At 44.5% G+C, this 19,085-nt stretch overlaps 1 protein-coding gene across 1 annotated transcript in view; it reads left to right on the forward strand.

The window, feature by feature from the left end:
• MANBA (mannosidase beta) overlaps positions 1-19,085 on the forward strand; it is a 286,149-nt gene that overhangs the window by 85,038 nt on the left and 182,026 nt on the right. The window contains exon 3 of the mRNA XM_078676071.1: positions 2,227-2,332. Within this exon, the coding sequence (XP_078532197.1) occupies positions 2,227-2,332 (106 nt within the window). The remainder of the gene's footprint in view (positions 1-2,226; positions 2,333-19,085) is intronic.

Consider the following 19,085-nt stretch of genomic DNA (forward strand, 5'->3'; position numbering starts at 1 on the left):
CAGGAAAAATGAGATCATTGCTGACCAGCGTGCCAATTTTTCACTGACTCTCAAGATGCTTGGAAATATGTCTAGCAGTGGCTCAATATTAGTGCAGGGTGATCTGACCACTGACCCTGTGTGCACCGCACAAGGGGTCGCCACAGGGGCAACCAGATGACCAGCAACACTGCACCCCATTGGAAACCGTGCTCTCACGTTTTGGAAGGACATTAGTTTGTGGGTCATTGCCCGCTATTATTCTTTCCGCTATCCAAATACACTTTGTTGCACTAAACAAAAATGTCATTATTATTGTGTATGTTTAAAAACTCAATAAAGTTTGATTAAAGAAAAGAGGAACTGGAAATTCATTCTGTTTCTGAGTACGGCCTTTTACTTTTAGTGGGTAGCGAAGATGAGCAATCAGAGTTTACTCTTGGAGCGTCTTGTTCAGGGCACGTTTAGGTAGGCCAGGTCTCCCTCACAATGACTGTTTTATTCAAGCAATGTTTTCTAATATATATTACGTGTAATAATTTAAAGAAGTTTATGACATTAGCAATCCTTCTAAATTTGCATCTATTTACAATGTAACTCGCCTGTACCGTCTGTTGGCCTTATCTGCATTCAACAAGACACACAATTGCGGTTTACCAATCAAGTAGTCAAATGCAATGTCTGTTTTCCGTTGTTCTTAATGCACAAAGTGCCTGGTTAATTTCTTCAGTGTACCCTGTTTCCTTTGGGGGACGCACCATGGCCTGCTTGGTTGGCACCCAAGATGTTGTGCTGAGCAGCTACTTGACAGGCTTGGATTGCAACACTGTTGCTGATCACAGATGCCAAATTTGATCGAAGGATATAGCACTCTATGGATTTATGCACTTGGGTTTCACCAGGACAACAACGCTGAAAAAGAATGCACAGTGATAAAGGGGGTGTAGGCATACCTGCATCTCATTGGCATAGCTGCAGATAGGATGCATGACAATCTATAGGTGCAGACACATAGTCCTCATTTGGATGTTCGCATAGTCACAGATGGGATGTATTGCAATTTAAGTGTGCCGGCACAAAGTCCTCAGCCTAATAGTAGGGTACATGGTAATGCAGAGTGGAGGCACAAGGGCCTGGCAGGAACATTGATATATCTGAAGATGAATGATACATACAGCGGCAGGGGTGGTGGCATGCCGGGCCGCATACTATAGCTGATTTCATTAGGGGCAGCGATGGGCTGAGGCACATCTCTTCTCATGCTGTCCTTAGGTCGCTTACTCAGGAAATCTTTGGTTGGGCTGTGCATTGCTTGCAGGCATCCGATCTCACCAGGTGCATGCAACGCTGGGCTTTGGTGTTTGCTTTATAAGACTAGCTTGCATCCAGAGCAGTGATGATTCTCCAGCTAACTCACCTCTCCGATTCAAAGTTACGCCCACATACTAAGGCGGAACCATCTCTACAAAGTCCGTTTTCAATCAAACAAAAGGGAGATGTAATACTCTGATTTATGCTGGCTTTCAGATTTCCTCTGGTCAATCAGGTTTTGTTGGTACGGTATTTTTGTTCTCCAGTAGAAAAGAGCAAAGCATGTGGGCTGTGGGTGGGTAGTGTTTCTTTTTGTGCAAAGTGTCAGTCAATGGCTTTACCTTTTGGTACCAATCAATTAATCAATCCGCATTTGTAGATCTCCGTCAAAAAGCCAGGTCTTTAGGAAGCGGCGGGAAGAGGGAAGAAACGAGCGGAAAGGACAAAACGGAGAGCAGAAAAACCAGCAGAAAAGGCAAACAGGGCAGAAAAACGTGCAGAAAAGACCAAACAAAGAGCAGAAAATGACCAGCAAACGAGCAGAAAAGGCAAAAAAGAGGGCAGCAAAACGAGCAGAGGTATTGCCAATATTTAGGTGCCCATCTTGCCGGGCGCAAGCTGACCTACTGGAACTGGTTTCGTTCAGGCCCAGTGTGCACAAATATTAACAGTACAAGATTTCAAAGCTAGAAGCATGCATCATTTGGTACGTTTTATATACTCACAGCCCCAAAATACATGACTACAGCAAGTGAGAAATTATTATATGCATTACTTTATTGAAAATCATTATTTCTGAAATTAAAAGTAATCGGCAGCTGTTTTCACTGTTTAGTGATATAGCCCAAGAACAAATTGATGAATCACAATCAGCTTTAGATCTTCACTAGCAGAAATCGCAATATTTTCAATATTATCACATTGCTTTTTTTTTAGTCAATGGCAGAAAGTGAATTTGATTTGTGAAGGAATAGACACTGTATCAGAAATACTCCTCAATAACGTGACTGTTGGGAGAACTGACAACATGTTCATCAAATATGTAAGTAACCCTGAATTTAAATATGCATTATGTGTAATTAGTGTTGATCAAAAGTGCTTTTGAAACAGAAGCAGGTATGATATGTTTATTAACCCCTTGCATGCTGATGATGGCCCCCGCCCGTCATGCACTACAGTGCTCGTGTCCTGGTGACGGCTGGGGGCCGTCATGACCGCACCCGCGCTGAAATCTGCAGCACAGGAGCAGAATCGGCCCAGCATGGAAGGGGTTAAGCTCAAGATAGAAGCATCCATACGACAAATAGGATCATCCAGCAACTGTCAATCTCTAGAATCACTCACGTCCAGCTCACCAAATGATGCAATGGCACAGCTCATGACATGACAAGTGCTCGATGGAGCTATGTACACAGTTACTGTAACCCTATGAAAATACTGCACATCTCCCTGGTAACAAACTAAAACCCAACAGCAAAACAGGCATGTACACTAACCACGACAACCATAGACCAGTCCGACCTCATATAGTTGAAAACAATCTGAACTCTGCACAGCCATATACAAATCTCCTACCACAAAATCTTGCACCCAAATAATCATTTTGCTCTGCTTCTTCAGCACTTCAACTACAAACCCAGAGGCTTCACCTTCCTGCTGTTCTCCACTCGCGTACACTTCTTTAACAGCCATCCAGGCACATGCAACACTTTTGGCAAATTCCAGTCAGATGACCCCACTGCTCCCTTGAATCACTCAACACTTGCAATGGGATGGAGAAATTAGCCAGTCCCTCCAATAATCTTACTCCTCAATCTGACCCAGAATTCTTGTGTGAATGTTTTTCCGTCTTTCTCTCCATGTGGCACACTGCCTTCATCTCCACTAATTTCCAGCTCTGTTTGGAACTTTGAATAGAACCTCCTTGCCCATACTTTCTTATAAAGGGTTGCTGCTCTTGCCATGCTTTTCATAGTGCTGTAGGCCAAACTAATATCCTTACAATCTGTCCTATCACACAATGCTAATTGAAGACTTTCTTTGAATAGTAGATTCCACCTTACTACTAACCCATTGGTCTATGGGTAGTAAATAGATGTCCTTATGTATTGAATACCCCACCACCCTGCTGCCCTTTAACTCAGCAAGATCAAGTCAATGCCCTGTTCCTGCCCTAACACCACCCGTCCTGTACCCACATCACCACCACAGCCTCTATTAGCCAGGTACCCCTCAGCCAAGGACAGTGTAGCACGTCCACGGCCCGTAAACCTGCTGTTCTACGCCACTGTGCCCAATGTGCGAAGACACGCAAGGTGTCTCCCCTCACCCCTCCTGCCATCCACTGGCAGGGTTCTGTTCGCACAGTGCCACCTGATGCCCACCCAAACCGGCCACTCAAGGCTTCGAGGTCTTCACCTGTGCCCGGCAGTGCGAGCTGGTCACTAGGTAATTCTCTCCAAATCTAAAAATGCACCCCCTATTGGCTGTCTGAAGACGCAAACCTTCCCTCCTGCCCCCTGCCTTGTGTAATGAAGGTGAGTTATTCCATGCGAGCCCCTGACACTGCACAAGGCTTTGAATGGCTACGACACACGGGGCACCACTGACTGCTTCCTGTACAGCCCCTCTCCCTGGTAGGGGGCAGCGCAACACAGATCGCGCCTTAGGTGAGACCCCCTCAGCCAAGGAAGCTCGTGCTTAAATGACACCAACATCGCAGACAGGCTGAGGTCTGTCAAATTGACGTTTCTCTCACATTGCCCTTTCCACTGAAGACATCACAACTCCATTTCCCCAACTCTGCGTATTTCAGAAAGGCTGCCTCCCCACAACTGCCTGCGTGCAAAGGGGAAGCAGAAGCCAACCCCGTAAAATCTCCCAATGGGCACCCCCAAAAAGTAGGAGATGCACTTTTGCATGGAATACATAGTATAGTCTGCAAAATGTGCCCTCACCTTAAGCAACACCGAGCATTAAACACAGAGCTTCTCCCATCCTTCTTATGAAAGGACCCCAGCCTGGGAGTACCCAGCACGCAAACAGCAGATGTCCTATATGCAATTACACCACATGCTGCGAAACCTTTGCAATGCTGTTACAGGATTGCAAAATGCACCTTTTTATTCCCAAGAGTACCGCTCCCACCTCAAACACACCAAATCCACACACACACAAAAAGAATCGGCTATTTAGCATCAACGAGCAGTGTTGCGAAATGTTTTCAGAACAACAGCGTGCTCGAAAATGTCTGGTTTAAGCCAGATTGTTCCCTGACGGATTTAGTGCCCCAAGTCTTAAACAGAGACTCAGGGTACTTAATGCCTTAGGCCACATCTCCAGGAAGGACTCTGCCAGACCAAAGAACACTCTTATTTATTGCTCGTTGCGATTGCTTGTAAAAGACCCCTCTCCAAACAAGCATTGGCATAGCCAATAGGTCTCGCCTTTGGAACCTTAGTCGTATTTAGTTATGCAGTACAATATCCTTGGTGCAACAACATCAACTGTTACATGTCTAAACACTTATAAGGTCCCAAAGGCTAGACCTATTGGCTATGCCAATGCTTGTTTTCATTTTGCTTATTTCGTTATTGAGCTTTCACAGCATGGAATAAATATACTGCAGATTTCGGCTTTGTATTCCTAATTATCCCAAATACTTCTGATCATGGGCGGGGAAGATGAACAGGCACCTTGACACCACAATGGAGATTTGTGTCACTGAAAGTAACATCATATTGTTGAGTCTTGTGCTCCTAGGAGACACGCCAAGGTGAAACCTGCCCGATTTGCATTCCATCGAAAGATGGAATTACGAAAACGACGCCAAAGTAATTCAACCTTTCGCACCTGCTGCAAGTTTCCTAGAGTCTAGAGTACCTCTCCCTGCAGCACACACACACACAACACACCTGCTGACACCGGCAAGCATACTAGAGGCTTCTTTAAAGATCCACCAAGGAGAAGAAGGGAAAATGACGATTGAAATTACTATGATGTCCTTTAATATCATTAATTATATATTGAATGTGATGGGGGTTCTCGCCTATGCATTCATTGCTGCTTTCAATCTTGTGGACGTGGCTCGTGGCAGAAGCCTCAACAGCGGTGATCTCATCCTCATAGCTCTCGGAATCTCAGGCGCTTGTTGTCAGTGCACGGAGATAGTAGACCGGTACATTTCACTTTCTTGGACGGAGGTTCATGATTCCGGTTATAGTTTTCAAATTTTATATCAATTAACATTCTGGATGGGTAGCTCCATTACCTGGCTCAACGGTTCTCTCTGCGTCTTCTACTGTGTGAAGATCGTGGACTTCAACCATCGCCTCTTCATCTGGTTGAAGCTGAGGATCTCAAAGGTGGTGAACTGGTTGGTCCTCGGATCTGTGTTGGGGCCGCTGGTCCTCAGTATCCCCAAGTACTGGGATTCATACATCACTTTCAATCCTAATTCAACAACTGTCATGGCGTCTAATTCTACAGACCTAGCTGCACCAGTGCAACTTTTGACATTGCGACAGAAAGCATCCTACAATGTTGTAGTTTTCACTCTTTGCTATGGCCTACCTCTTCTGCTTTGCATTTTCTCGATCACACACATCCTCACATCTCTGCACAGGCATGCCCAGCGGATGAAAGAAAATGCATCCGGTTTTAGTGAACCCCGACTGGGGGCTCACATTGGTGCAGCCAGAATCGTGGGCTCCCTCCTGCTGGTGCACATCGTGTCACTTACAGCATTGGTTTTGTCACTATCTACATCCTCTTCTCTGTTGCGCTCAGTGCTTTGGACAATCACTGTCTCACTTCTCCCTGTAGAATCTGTCATCCTGATCCTGGGGAACACCAAACTGAAGCAGGGGATATGGAGGGTCCTCAGACCTTGGAGATGGCGAAGAGCGCTCCCCTGAAGAGATCTATGAGCACTGGGCCTTCTGTGCCCTGGCAGTCCTTCTTCTACCAGCTCTGCAGTTTATTCTGTTTTCCACAATGTGTAACATTGAGGAGCTTTTAATGAACATAGGTCTGCCTAGAAGCAGCTCTCATAAAAAATTTAAATTGTGCATGATCGTAGTTTTACTTTTTGGTCTATGTTATTGATATCATTCTGTAATATTCTTGCCAAAAACGAATGCATAGTAATATAAATATACCTCATTGCTTATTTGTTGTGTGGTGTTATGATACTGACTTCTTAGAGTTAACAAACGAGGCTTCTTAGCGAGAAAGTATCTGAAAAAAGCCAAACTTACTCTGTGTAATCCATGATTACCTTTTCCTACCACAATCAACTGTTGCTGCTACATTTGTTTTAATTTCCAACATTACTTACTGTCTTTTCCCAGTTGAATAACATATGTGTGGATGATAAATAATGATAGGGTCGACAGACCAACATTTTATTGTAACTTCACGTCATTTGTCAATATCACGAGAACTAGCACTCAAACACACTGGATGTTCTAGGAGGCCGAATTCTTCACAGTTACCCCGTTCAGCAGAGGTAATATTCCTGTGGGGCTAGGATATTTAAATAAATGAAATAAAGAATAGTTTTATGATTTACATCTTTGAATTGAGAAGTAAACAATCAAACATAGAGCATGTTCACCACATGTAGCATGAACTCAGGGTATCTTATCCACCTTTACAATTCAGTCACTCTAAGGGATCCACTGCACAACAAACTAATTTTCCTAAATATCAAACACCACACTAAGAAACAAGCATTTGCAATGCAATGGGTCTCGCATTTACGCGAGTTTAAGCTATTGGCATTGTAAATGACAATACTTTTTATTTATGTTTTTAAAACGAAAACAAAAATAAAAGGCATTGTCATTTGCAATGTCAATAGCTCAGACTCGCGTAAATGCGAGACCTATTGCATCATAAATGTCATTTTCTTAGAAACATTTGCTATGAGTTTAACGTAATATTCGGCCATTCCCAAGAAAGAATCAATGTACCTGGTCTTTATTACCTGGAGTCAGGGGGTGTGTAATTGTGTAATTGCCGTTACACGGCACTCTTTAGATCTTACTCCATCACAGCTAATCACTCTTGTTACACATAAGTTCAATTTACCTCACTTAACGGTCAACCAAATCTGCAACAGAACTCCTAGAACCTTTTCTAGCATGGCATCAAGCTCCTCTCACTTCCTGCTGTGTACAAGTATTTCACCCTGGGAATAGGCCACATTATGGATGATTTTGAATGTGATGTGTTGCCCTTTGAATTACCACGGATGCAGACACTAATCTAAAGGGGCACATGCTTAAATGTATCAGATCCTTCTATTGTAATAAACACAATTAATGGTCTAGAGTGCCAATTAATTGCTGTGTGATGTTGTACTGAGGAGAGGTTCAAGGTATGAAAAACAGAAACCCATTAATGTTTGGCAATGAATACGGTCCACCCAGGTGTTGACAATCAGCTGCCATCTAAATTTCCCATTGGCCTTCATTGCCAAAGCACAATAGTCAGCCACTCAGAAGCCTCCCTTTGATGTATATTCTCTTCCCAAATGGCTTCTCAAGTTCAACCTTCAGTTCATCTCAGTGTCATTGGTGCTCCCTCCAGTTTATGTACCTTGGCAATTGCACCATTCTTCAGAGGTACCTCTTCAGCATACCTACCTTGTCACTAAACATTTCTAGGATATTTTCTTTCCCTAACGGCGTTCTTCTGTATTGTTTACACTTACATTTGAAATGTCAGCTTGTGATGGATTGTGCGTCAATGTGCCAGTCAGCTGAAATCCCCTTGTGCAGGTCTGCCCACCATGTCATAAGATGCCCGCCTCCGTGGCAGGGATCTCATCGCCTTCTATGCATTTGTAAGTGTGGCAGTTGCAAATACGGCAGAGAAGTGTGCAGAGCGGATGCCATGTGGTTTAGAACTCGCCCAGCAGACATTTTTGTTTTTCAAAAACAAACCCGTGGAGCAGGGTTTCTAAAAAACAAAAAGCAAATGGCCCTGCTGCCATGCTTATATGTTTTTCCAGCACTTGGGCAAAAGTTGTATTGCCTCTGTTTTCCTGAACAGGGAAAATGTACATTGGATAAACAATCTTAACAGAGCTGGTCCTTCTGACATGCTTTGACTGACGACCCTGTGGCGGACTGGCTACCAGTCAAAGCTTTACAGAGGTAGAGCTGCCTGTGTTTCTGCTGTGGAAATACTGGATCTTACCCAGTACTCCTGCACTGTCAAACTCTCAATGAGAACCTTATCTGAATGATTAGGGGCAATTCTGAATCTTAAAGCTCATTGTTACAGCCAAACCATCAACCACTGTCCTTTGCCAGATGTACCTTTGCCCTGGTTTTCCTACCTTCAGACATAATGCCAGTACAAAAATTCCTACTGCTGCAATAATGTTCCTTCTGTTAGCCATGGACCCTGTATCAGGTTTGTCAAGCACTTCATACTAATACACATGCCATTTATTTTCCCAAAACACCGCATTTTGATTCTGAATCAGCCTCATCATCTCGTATACCCTCCTTTCTTCACCTTCTAGTAGGAATTCTGTTTCTTCATCACAGTCATAATTCTCAACTATTTTCACCCCTGTACTTTAATAAGATTTGTCCCCTCTTTGTTTGTACATTCAAGCAAAATGATTATACCTCTTGTATGTCTGAAAGGTAGCTGGATATCGCTTATCGGTGACCAGGCGTCCCTTTAACCCACAACAATAGCAAAAATATTTCTGGTTCACTGTAGTCTCCAACCCCCCATTTTCTGATTTTCTGACCAGTGCTATCATAGTAGTTTCATGAACACCTCCACACTCTTGAAAAGGGGTTTTGTTAAAATGAAAAGGGGTTTTGTTGAGCGCGACAGCTGCCCTGGGCTTCCAGGCGCTAAGAACTAGGTTGGTACCTTCCAGTGTAGTCGGTCCGGGGATTAGCCTAGCTTAATTAAAAAGAAATGTTTTAAGCTGTTTACGGAAACTCAACAAATTAGGATTGGATCTTAGATGGGGAGGAAGTGAATTCCATAGCTTGGGCGCATTGTAGGAGAAAGACCGACCTCCAGCTCTAGATCTCCGGATCTGGGGGACTTTCGCTAAAAAGGCATGGGATGAGCGAATCTGTTTATTTGGTTGGTAGGGATTAATCAGAGAGTGACTGATTGCTGGGCCAGACTTCCAATATGCTTGGTGAGTGATGCACATAGATTTGAACTTAATTATTTCCCTGACAGGGAGCCAGTGTAGGGCTCTCAACCCAGGCTCTATCGGGATTCTATGTGAGATTCCAAGCAGTGTTCGTGCTGCACAGTTCTGTATCCGCTGAAGTTTTTGCAGACAGTATTCAGGCGCCCCTAAATACAGGGCGTTACTGAAGTCAAGGCGGGACTGGATTAGGCCCTGCATGACTACCTGCTTGGCCTCAAAAGGTAGAAGCGGAAGGATTTTTTTCATCATCCTGATGAGACCAAAGCAGGTCGCTGACAGTTTAGTTGCTTGTGTATTAAAGGTCAAGGATTTGTCCAGCCACACTCCGAGACTTTTTATATTGTCTCTGGGTGTGGGAGGTACACCCAAGCTAATGGGCCATAACAGCTCCAAGGTGGAGGGGGCTGATGGGCCAAGAAGCATAAGCTCAGTTTTATCCCCATTGAGCTTCAGGCATGACTTCGTCATCCAGCTCTTAACCTGTTCCAAGCAGGTTGTCAGACTGGTCTGTGGTTGGTGGCAATTCTTTTGCGCAAGAGAGACCACTAGCTGAGTGTCGTCCGCATATGTAATGATCTTAATACCATGCGGATGGACAATCCCTGCCAGTGGTCTCATATATGCTTTGAATAGCGTGGGGCTCAGTGATGAGCCCTGCGGCACCCCACAGCCCATAGGTTTGCTTGCGGAGACAAAGGCTCCTTCAAAGACTTGATAGGTCCGGTCATTTAGAAAGGATTTGAACCAAGCCAAGGCTTCTCCTGATATTCCTAAGCTAAGGAGACGGCGCAAGAGGATTTTGTGGTTCACCGTGTCAAAGGCGGAGCTCAGATCAAGGAGGATCACTGCCACTGATCCCCCCGATCCAAGATCCACCTAGCTTCTTCCGTTACCGCCATCAAAGCAGTTTCTGTCCCATGATACCTTGTTGTAACTGCTGTTGCAGCCCAGCGCTTTGCCTAGATTTTAACAATTGCACAAAACGCTCGCACTTTAAAACTGTTAAATGTTATTTGTCACCTGCATTGATCCTGCGAGGACAACAGCGAGTTAGGCTCTTCCTCGTCATTTTTAAAACTGCCTATTTTGCACTGCGAGGTCGGCAGCGAGTCAGGCTGCTCCTCGTTACTTATAATATTTCTATTTTGTATTGTGAGGACAACAGCGAATTAGGCTGCTCCTCGGTATATTTTTAATATTGCCTATTGCACTGTGAGGACAACAGCGAGTCAGGCTGCTCCTCTCACCCCAGCATTTTTGGCTGCCAAATCCCGGGCTCCGTTCCACCACGGCTGAGTGCCGATTGCGTGGAGAGCCTAAGGGGAGGTAGGCAGACCAATCGGGGGCCATCCACCGCGAGCCAGAGGGCGGAGTCACGAGCCCCCGCTTCCCCCTCCCTATTTACCCCCATGTGCTGGCCGAGGCGCAGCGGACGGACGCAGCGGGCGCGCCGCAGGTGCGTCTAAGGTAAGCCCGTCTGCGCCCCTCCGCGACCAGCCGGGACCAGGGGCCACACCCTCTGCTGGTTTCATACGAAACTCTTCCACGACCATCCACTACTCCCGTAGCGAGTTGCTAGCCTACGCCGACAAAAATAGCAATAATGAAAGGCCATGTATTCAAACGGGCCCAGGATCATCCTATGGACCTATTTCCTGCCTCGCTTGTCGTTGGTCTAGCATGGGTCAACTCCCATTAGTCTAAATGTAAAACGATTCCGCTGCACTCCTAGGTTAATCGAGTTTATCAAAGTTTTTCCAAGAAAGTAAGTCTTTTAGGGTGCTCAGGACTGTGCCCTTACTGTCCGGGAAGGGCAAAACGTGATAAGTACTTGCGAAAACCTTGTGAGCACAAGGTGGTTAACCTGAGCACTCCTGTGTGCTTAATTGAGCAACAAAGTAATACGAGGTAATGTTCAAAAAAAAGTTTTATTCACTTTTTCACATTAAATTAGTATTTTCACCATGATATCCAAGGTACTCCTCATGTATAAAAAGCTGAGGCCAAAAAATGTTTTTCTTTTTTACGAAATGTTCCAAGAATTCAAATTCAGTAAGGTAACATCAAATGCATGTATCTTCACCCCGATGCATTTCGAGCCGATGGGCTCTTCGTCAGGGGGTATGTAACTGTAAATAAGTAGAGGGAAACTGTATCAGTCAGGAGCCGGAATAGTGAGGAAGATAAGTAACTGACAATCTTGTGTGAAAAAACGCAGGGAAACCACAAAGCGCTGAAGTGCTATATAACGTGCCTGTGATCTGAAAAGAAAGGATGTGTTCAACTAGTCGTCCGAGTTCGTATCAGGAAAAGGCGTGGTGAATCTGAAGTAATTATCGAGTGTGGGAGAGAATCCAAAGTACGAAAATAGTATGATAGTGTGCTCCGTGTTACAAAGAGTCACCTTATGTGTAAACCAAAAGGATGCATCCGTCACCATGAAAAATATGAATAATATAAAATCTAATCATCGGAAAGTGTGCAGCGAGGCTACACGGAAATGTTAGAAAAACTGTACCCGGGTTCGCTTACCGCGTGTTACATGCAGAAGCGAATGTATTGAAGAAAAACGGCTGACAGACGCCATCTGGTAAATGCGTGGATGCGCTTCGAAAACCGCGAGTGAGTATAAGTAGAATGTCAGAAGCTATAGAAAGGGGACTGAAAGGAAGGTGAAGGTTTGTGAACATAAACGAGAGACCAAAGTAAACAAAGGACTGGGGACTGTAGGGAAACGTGACTGCGAACACGATGTAGAAAGAACATGGAAGATATTCTCAAAAATGAATGAGGGAAAGGAGAGATGAGAGGAAAAAAACTACACGAGAAAGTTAAGAGACAGTTGGGGATGATATGTGTAAAAGCGGTGTGTTAAAACCACGGGGTTCTGGGAGAATATCTAGAGTGTGTAACGGAGAAGATTGTCAACTGAAACAGTGTGTACACATGTGTGACAATTTGAAAAATTAAATCGACAACATTACAATAATACAATAATGCATGCACAAAAAATTGAATAACCAGCTGATCAAATGTTTGTAAACACAAGTCATTGAGAGTATCAAAGGAAGCTGCTAAATTCTAGACGCTCGTCGAGTCCTTGTGGCACAGTCGTTCCCAGTTTAAAAATCCAAAATAGTTCTCTTTGTAATAGATATTTCTTTGGGTCCATGCCCTCTGGTTTGCTAACACTTTCTAGGACCAGAAACCGGATCTGACTGTTCGTGTGATTTTGTTGCGTAAAATGCGCTGACACACAGGATTTTAGATTTTTATTCCTGATATTGCTCCTGTGTTCATTAAGGCGTGTTTTTATTTTACGCTCGGTTTTACCAACATATGGTAATCCGCACGGACACTTTAAGAGGTATACCACATTTGTGGAGTCACAGGTGGCGTTAGTTCTCAGTGAAATCAGTTTTCCAGAACTCGGATGATTGATGTTTGTGCCTGGGATAATATTGTGGCAATTTTGACAATTATGGCATGGAATAGTTCCTTTGTAGGTTGTGGGTTCAATCTTGCGAGATCTGATGAGTGCCCGCAGGTTTCTGGATCGTTGGTAAGCAAATATGGGCATGTCATTAAAGATGTTGTTAAAATCAGGTTCTACTTGCAGTATTTGCCAATGGGTTTTGATAGTTTGTTTAATCAAATGACTCTTGGTGGAAAATTTGGAAACGAACACGTTAGGTTGAGTGTCCCGAGTTGTTCTTGTCTTGGGTAGCAGTAACGTGGAACGGGCAATGGATGTCACTCGTTGGTGCGCAGTGGTGATGATCCTGTGTGGATAACCTCTTTTCGAAAATTTCTCCATGATAGTGGTACTGTCCTGTGCAAATGAGTCTTCCGTAGAAGCTATTCTTTTGGCCCTTAGGAGTTGTGAGAATGGTAAGTGTGTTTTGAGGCTCGATTGGTGAAAGCTGGAATAATGTAAATAATTATTCCGGTCGGTAGATTTGGTGTGTATCGATGTTTCGAGTTTGGGTGCTTTCAAAGTAATATTCACATCCAGGAAGGCGATGTTAGTGTTATTATTATTAAAGGGGTTTGTAAAGCGCCTGGTGACGCCTCCCGGCGAGTCCCCGCGCTGTGGAGAGAGAGTTATTTTTAGGAAGAGAGGCAGAGATAGCTACCACTAAAGAGTAAACAAATGGGTTTTCAGCAACTTTCTGGAAGATGCCTCGTTCGTTTCTTGTCTGATATTCGTGGGGAGGATATTCCACTTCTTGGCTGCCAGATTTAATTTTTCAAATTGTCACACATGTGTACACACTGTTTCAGTTGACAATCTTCTCCGTTACACACTCTAGATATTCTCCCAGAACCCCGTGGTTTTAACACACCGCTTTTACACATATCATCCCCAACTGTCTCTTAACTTTCTCGTGTAGTTTTTTTCCTCTCATCTCTCCTTTCCCTCATTCATTTTTGAGAATATCTTCCATGTTCTTTCTACATCGTGTTCGCAGTCACGTTTCCCTACAGTCCCCAGTCCTTTGTTTACTTTGGTCTCTCGTTTATGTTCACAAACCTTCACCTTCCTTTCAGTCCCCTTTCTATAGCTTCTGACATTCTACTTATACGCACTTGCGGTTTTCGAAGCACATCCACGCATTTACCAGATTGCGTCTGTCAGCCGTTTTTCTTCAATACATTCGCTTCTGCATGTAACACGCGGTAAGCGAACCCGGGTACAGTTTTTCTAACATTTCCGTGTAGCCTTGCTGCACACTTTCCGATGATTAGATTTTATATTATTCATATTTTTCATGGTGACGGATGCATCCTTTTGGTTTACACATAAGGTGACTCTTTGTAACACGGAGCACACTATCATACTATTTTCGTACTTTGGATTCTCTCCTACACTCGATAATTACTTCAGATTCACCACGCCTTTTCCTGATATGAACTCGGACGACTAGTTGAACACATCCTTTCTTTTCAGATCACAGGCACGTTATATAGCACTTCAGCGCTTTGTGGTTTCCCTGCGTTTTTTAACACAAGATTGTCAGTTACTTATCTTCCTCACTATTCCGGCTCCTGACTGATACAGTTTCCCTCTACTTATTTACAGTTACATACCCCCTGACGAAGAGCCCATCGGCTCGAAATGCATCGGGGTGAAGATACATGCATTTGATGTTACCTTACTGAATTTGAATTCTTGGAACATTTCGTAAAAAAGAAAAACATTTTTTGGCCTCAGCTTTTTATACATGAGGAGTACCTTGGATATCATGGTGAAAATACTAATTTAATGTGAAAAAGTGAATAAAACTTTTTTTGAACATTACCTCGGATTACTTTGTTGCTCAATTAAGCACACAGGAGTGCTCAGGTTAACCACCTCGTGCTCACAAGGTTTTCGCAAGTACTTATCAACTCCCATTAGGCCATCACATAATCCATACTAACAATCATATGAACCTTCACTGTTTATATTTCAACGCCAGATCCTTACCTAGACATGCTCTGGATATTTGGGACTTACTTACGTCCAAGACCCCGGACCTGGTTTTCATCACCGAAACCTGGTTATCTGACACCAACGCCCCGGACCTAACAAACGCCCTCCCCTTTAATTATAAAATTATTACGCAAGATAGATCTGGTAAAGAGGAGGGGGGGTCGCTGTGATATTCAGGGAACATCTAGCATGCTTTGTGGAACCAATAACTGCCCACTACGAACATCACTCCCTACCTTTCAGAGTACTCCATGAGGGTTTCACCATTTTAGCTGGAGCGGTAATATATAATCCCCCGGACAACAAGCCAATCTTGGCGCTGAATTACTCAATCAACTCCTGCCACTCTGTCTAAAATATAAAAATTACCTAATAGTTGGTGATTTTAACATCCACTATGAGAAAATGGATGCTCGAGAGTTTCCCAGTTGGAATATGATATGGAGATCCTTAACCTTAAGCAGTGGGTAGTGGGCCCCACACACATAGCTGGCCATACACTGGATTTACTTTTCACCAACATTGAATCCACTAACATACGTGAGGTCCAGCCCCTATCCTGGTCGGACCATTCCCTTATATCCTTTTCATTCGAACTTCCCTGCAAGTCTCTGAAACCTATAATAGCTCCCCAGATCTCCAAACGAGCCTGGAGGTTGGATAATGATTCTAATTTTGATAATCATTTCCAAGAGCTCCATTTTAAATTCCCGGATGATTCCTCTGTCTGTACAGATGTCACCCTACTAGACGCTGGAATACTGCAAATATTAAACAAACTAGCCCCGATGCGGGAATCTAGAAAAAAAGCTGTAACGGAGAAATGGTACACCCCTCATTTAAAAAGTCTTAAAGGGGAATGTCAAAAACTTGAACATCTTTGGAGACAGTCCAAGGACAGTGTAGCCAGACTAAACTATGTCCTTAAACGGAAACTGTATATCCTTGCCATAAAAAATGCAAAGAAAGATTATTTTACCCAGCGCATCCAAGATAACAGTAACTCAGCTAAGGAACTGTTTAAAATAGTGAAGGAGCTTAGCAAACCATCTTGCATCTCTCAAACACTCACCCTCTCGGCTGAGGTCTGTGACCGTATTAACACCTTCTTTGCTGAGAAAATTAAGAAAATCTATTCTACCTTCACCCCCCAATACGTGCACAGCAACACAGATAAACCCCCCAACACTGTGATCATAACAGAAGCATCAACAGCCATGCCACCAGACTCGGGAACCACACCCCTTTTAGATGGCTTTGAACAACTCCCAGTGGACGAGGTCCTAGCAGCCATGAACACAGTCAAATCCGGTTCTCCCTCGGACCCCTGCCCCCATTTTGGGTTCTCAAAGGTTGCATCCACACTCTGTCCCCTGATCACACAACTTTTTAATAAATCACTAAAAACTGCCATTTTCCCTGATGTTTGGAAGCATGCTTCGGTAATCCACCTCTTGAAGAAAGCTGGATATGACATTCTCAATCCAGAGCACTACAGACCCATCTCCCAGCTTCCCTATCTCTCCAAAGTTTTGGAGAAACTGGTCAATGCACAATTGACAAGGTACCTGGAAACCAACCTCCTCCTGGATCCCTCCCAGACGGACTTCAGACTTAACAACAGCACCGAGGCAACGTTGCTGGCAGTGTCGGACAGTATCAGATCCTCCACCGATCAAGGTGGGGCAGTGGCACTGATACTGCTCGACCTGTCAGCGGTGTTTGACACGGTATCCCACAGTTGCCTGTTGAATATACTTCAGAGTAAAGGAGTTCAATCTACTGCACTGAGCTGGCTGCACTCGTTTTTGAGCAACCGTACTCAGGCAGCACATATGGGTCAGTTCCATTCCAGGCCTAATTCCATCAGCTGCGGGGTCCCTCAGGGTGCCTCGCTGAGCCCCACTCTCTTCAATGTCTATATGTCTTCTCTTGCCGACATTGGACGGAAGTGGGGCATTGGCATCTGCTCTTATGCGGATGACACGCAGCTGATGGTGGCCTTAGATGAGAAGCCTGATATCACAAAAACCAAATTACACGACTGCCTCTCAGAAATGGCCCAGTGGATGCATTCACTCTGTCTAAAGTTGAATGCAGGAAAGTCTGAGATTCTTCTGTTTGGTGGCGCCAAACGTGTGTGGGATGCCTCGTGGTGGCCACCCTCACTGGGTTTGGCCCCCACTCCGAAACAACACGCTAGGAACTTGGGGATCATCATGGATGACGCCTTGTCCATGAAGGATCATGTGCGATCACTCTGTGGCAAGGGTTTCGCCATCCTAAAACTTCTTGCTAGGTTATTTCCCTGGATACCCCTGGACTACAGACGTTCCATCACACAGGCCCTATTGGTTAGTCGTTTAGACTATGGTAATGCGCTGTTTGTAGGGATGAATGAACATCTGTTTTCTCGCCTACAGGTATTACAGAACTCGGCGGCCAAACTTATTTGCAGCAAAGGCAAGCTAGACTCGGCTTCGGAATGTTTGAAGAAACTTCATTGGCTCCCGATGCGTCAGAGGGCTGCCTTTAAATTGCTTAGCCATGCCCATAGGGCTCTGCATAAGACTGGCCCCACTATCCTTCAAGGAAAGATCGAATTCTATGTCCCCACCAGGAACCTACGATCATCACTTCAATCGGCACTGGTTAGGACTAAGCGCATTTATAAAGTCAGAACAGGTGGCCGTTCCTTTTCTTATTTGGCAGCAAAGAGATGGAATGAGCTTCCCGTCAACTTAAGACATACCACAAATTATCTTCTGTTTCGGAAAAAGCTGAAAACCCACCTTTTCCCCAATGTCTAAACTCTCCTCAGTATTAGTCATCAGTAGTTTCTGTTTGGTATAAGCGCCGTGATATCCCTCGGGATGAGTGTTGCGCTCTAGAAAAACCGCAAATAAATAAATAAATGTTTGGGGCGGAAACCCGTCTGGGTAGCATCAAGCAGATGGTTACACTCGAGAAACCTAATAAGGAGATGTTAATATGTTTTTCGAGGACTTTGCTTGCCCAGGGGAGCAGTGAGATCGGGCGGTAGTTGTTGAGGTTGCCATGGTCGAGGGTGGGTTTCTTCAGGAGTGCTCGTACCATGGCATGTTTCCAGGTAGGCGGTACCGTCCCAGTCACTATGGAAGAGTTTAATAACTCCATGAGTGTGGGGAGAATAACCTTGTCGGCCAAGACCAGCGTGCTTGGAGGGGCAGGGTCACATGGAGAGCCAATATTTATTTGGTGCATCAGAGGCTCAAGTGCTTCTGGGTCTAGCTGGGGAAAATGGTCTAAGGTATTTTGATGAGAATCCTCCACTTCTGCAGCTAGATGAGGTCCTTGGGTGGGAGACTCTAAATCTGTATCCGGAAAAGATAAGTAAATTGTATTTACTTTGTTAAAAAAGAACTCAGCCAGGTCATTACATCGGGAAAGCGGGTTGTAATTGGCTGCCGGAGGTGATGGAAGCCTAGTCAGACTTTTTACTATTTGGTATATCTCTTTAGGCTTGAATCTAGCCGACATTATTTTCTCGCTGTAGTGGGCTGATTGTGTTGATTTTATTTCAGATTTATAGGTTCTAATAGCCTCCCTGTAGGTGGCTTCATCCGCAGTGGCATAGCTCAGGCGCCACTTTCTTTCCAGCCTCTTGCATGGACGCTTTTTGCCTCTAAGCGATTCTGAGTACCAGGGCGCTGTTTTGCGCTGCCTTTTTGAGCCGATAGTACGAAGGGGGAGTATGGAGTCCAATGATTTTGTAATCCAATTGTCATAGTCGTTATTATCTAGAAAAGGGTCGCAGGAGAGTGGGGGTCTGGTGGTAGTAAGAATATTGGTCCAGTGGTCCAAGCGTAGTTTAGGCCAGTTTCTCAATCTGCGCGGGGTGGGGGTGGGGGGTAAGAATTTGTGTGTGGTCCAGGTGAGGGGAATCAAAAAGTGATCAGTCCAGGGAAGGCTACTAATAGTGCCTACTTTAAGGTGTGCGCAGTTGCTGAATACAGGATCTAAAAGGTGGCCTTTGACATGTGTGGGGGATGGAAAAAGTTGCTCTAGTTGGACTGCAGCCAGACTCGCCGTCATCTCTATGGCGACGTTGTCCAGAGTATTGTCAAAATGGACATTGAA

Source organism: Lissotriton helveticus, chromosome 2_1, assembly GCF_964261635.1.
Source record: "Lissotriton helveticus chromosome 2_1, aLisHel1.1, whole genome shotgun sequence".
NCBI lineage: Eukaryota > Metazoa > Chordata > Amphibia > Caudata > Salamandridae > Lissotriton > Lissotriton helveticus.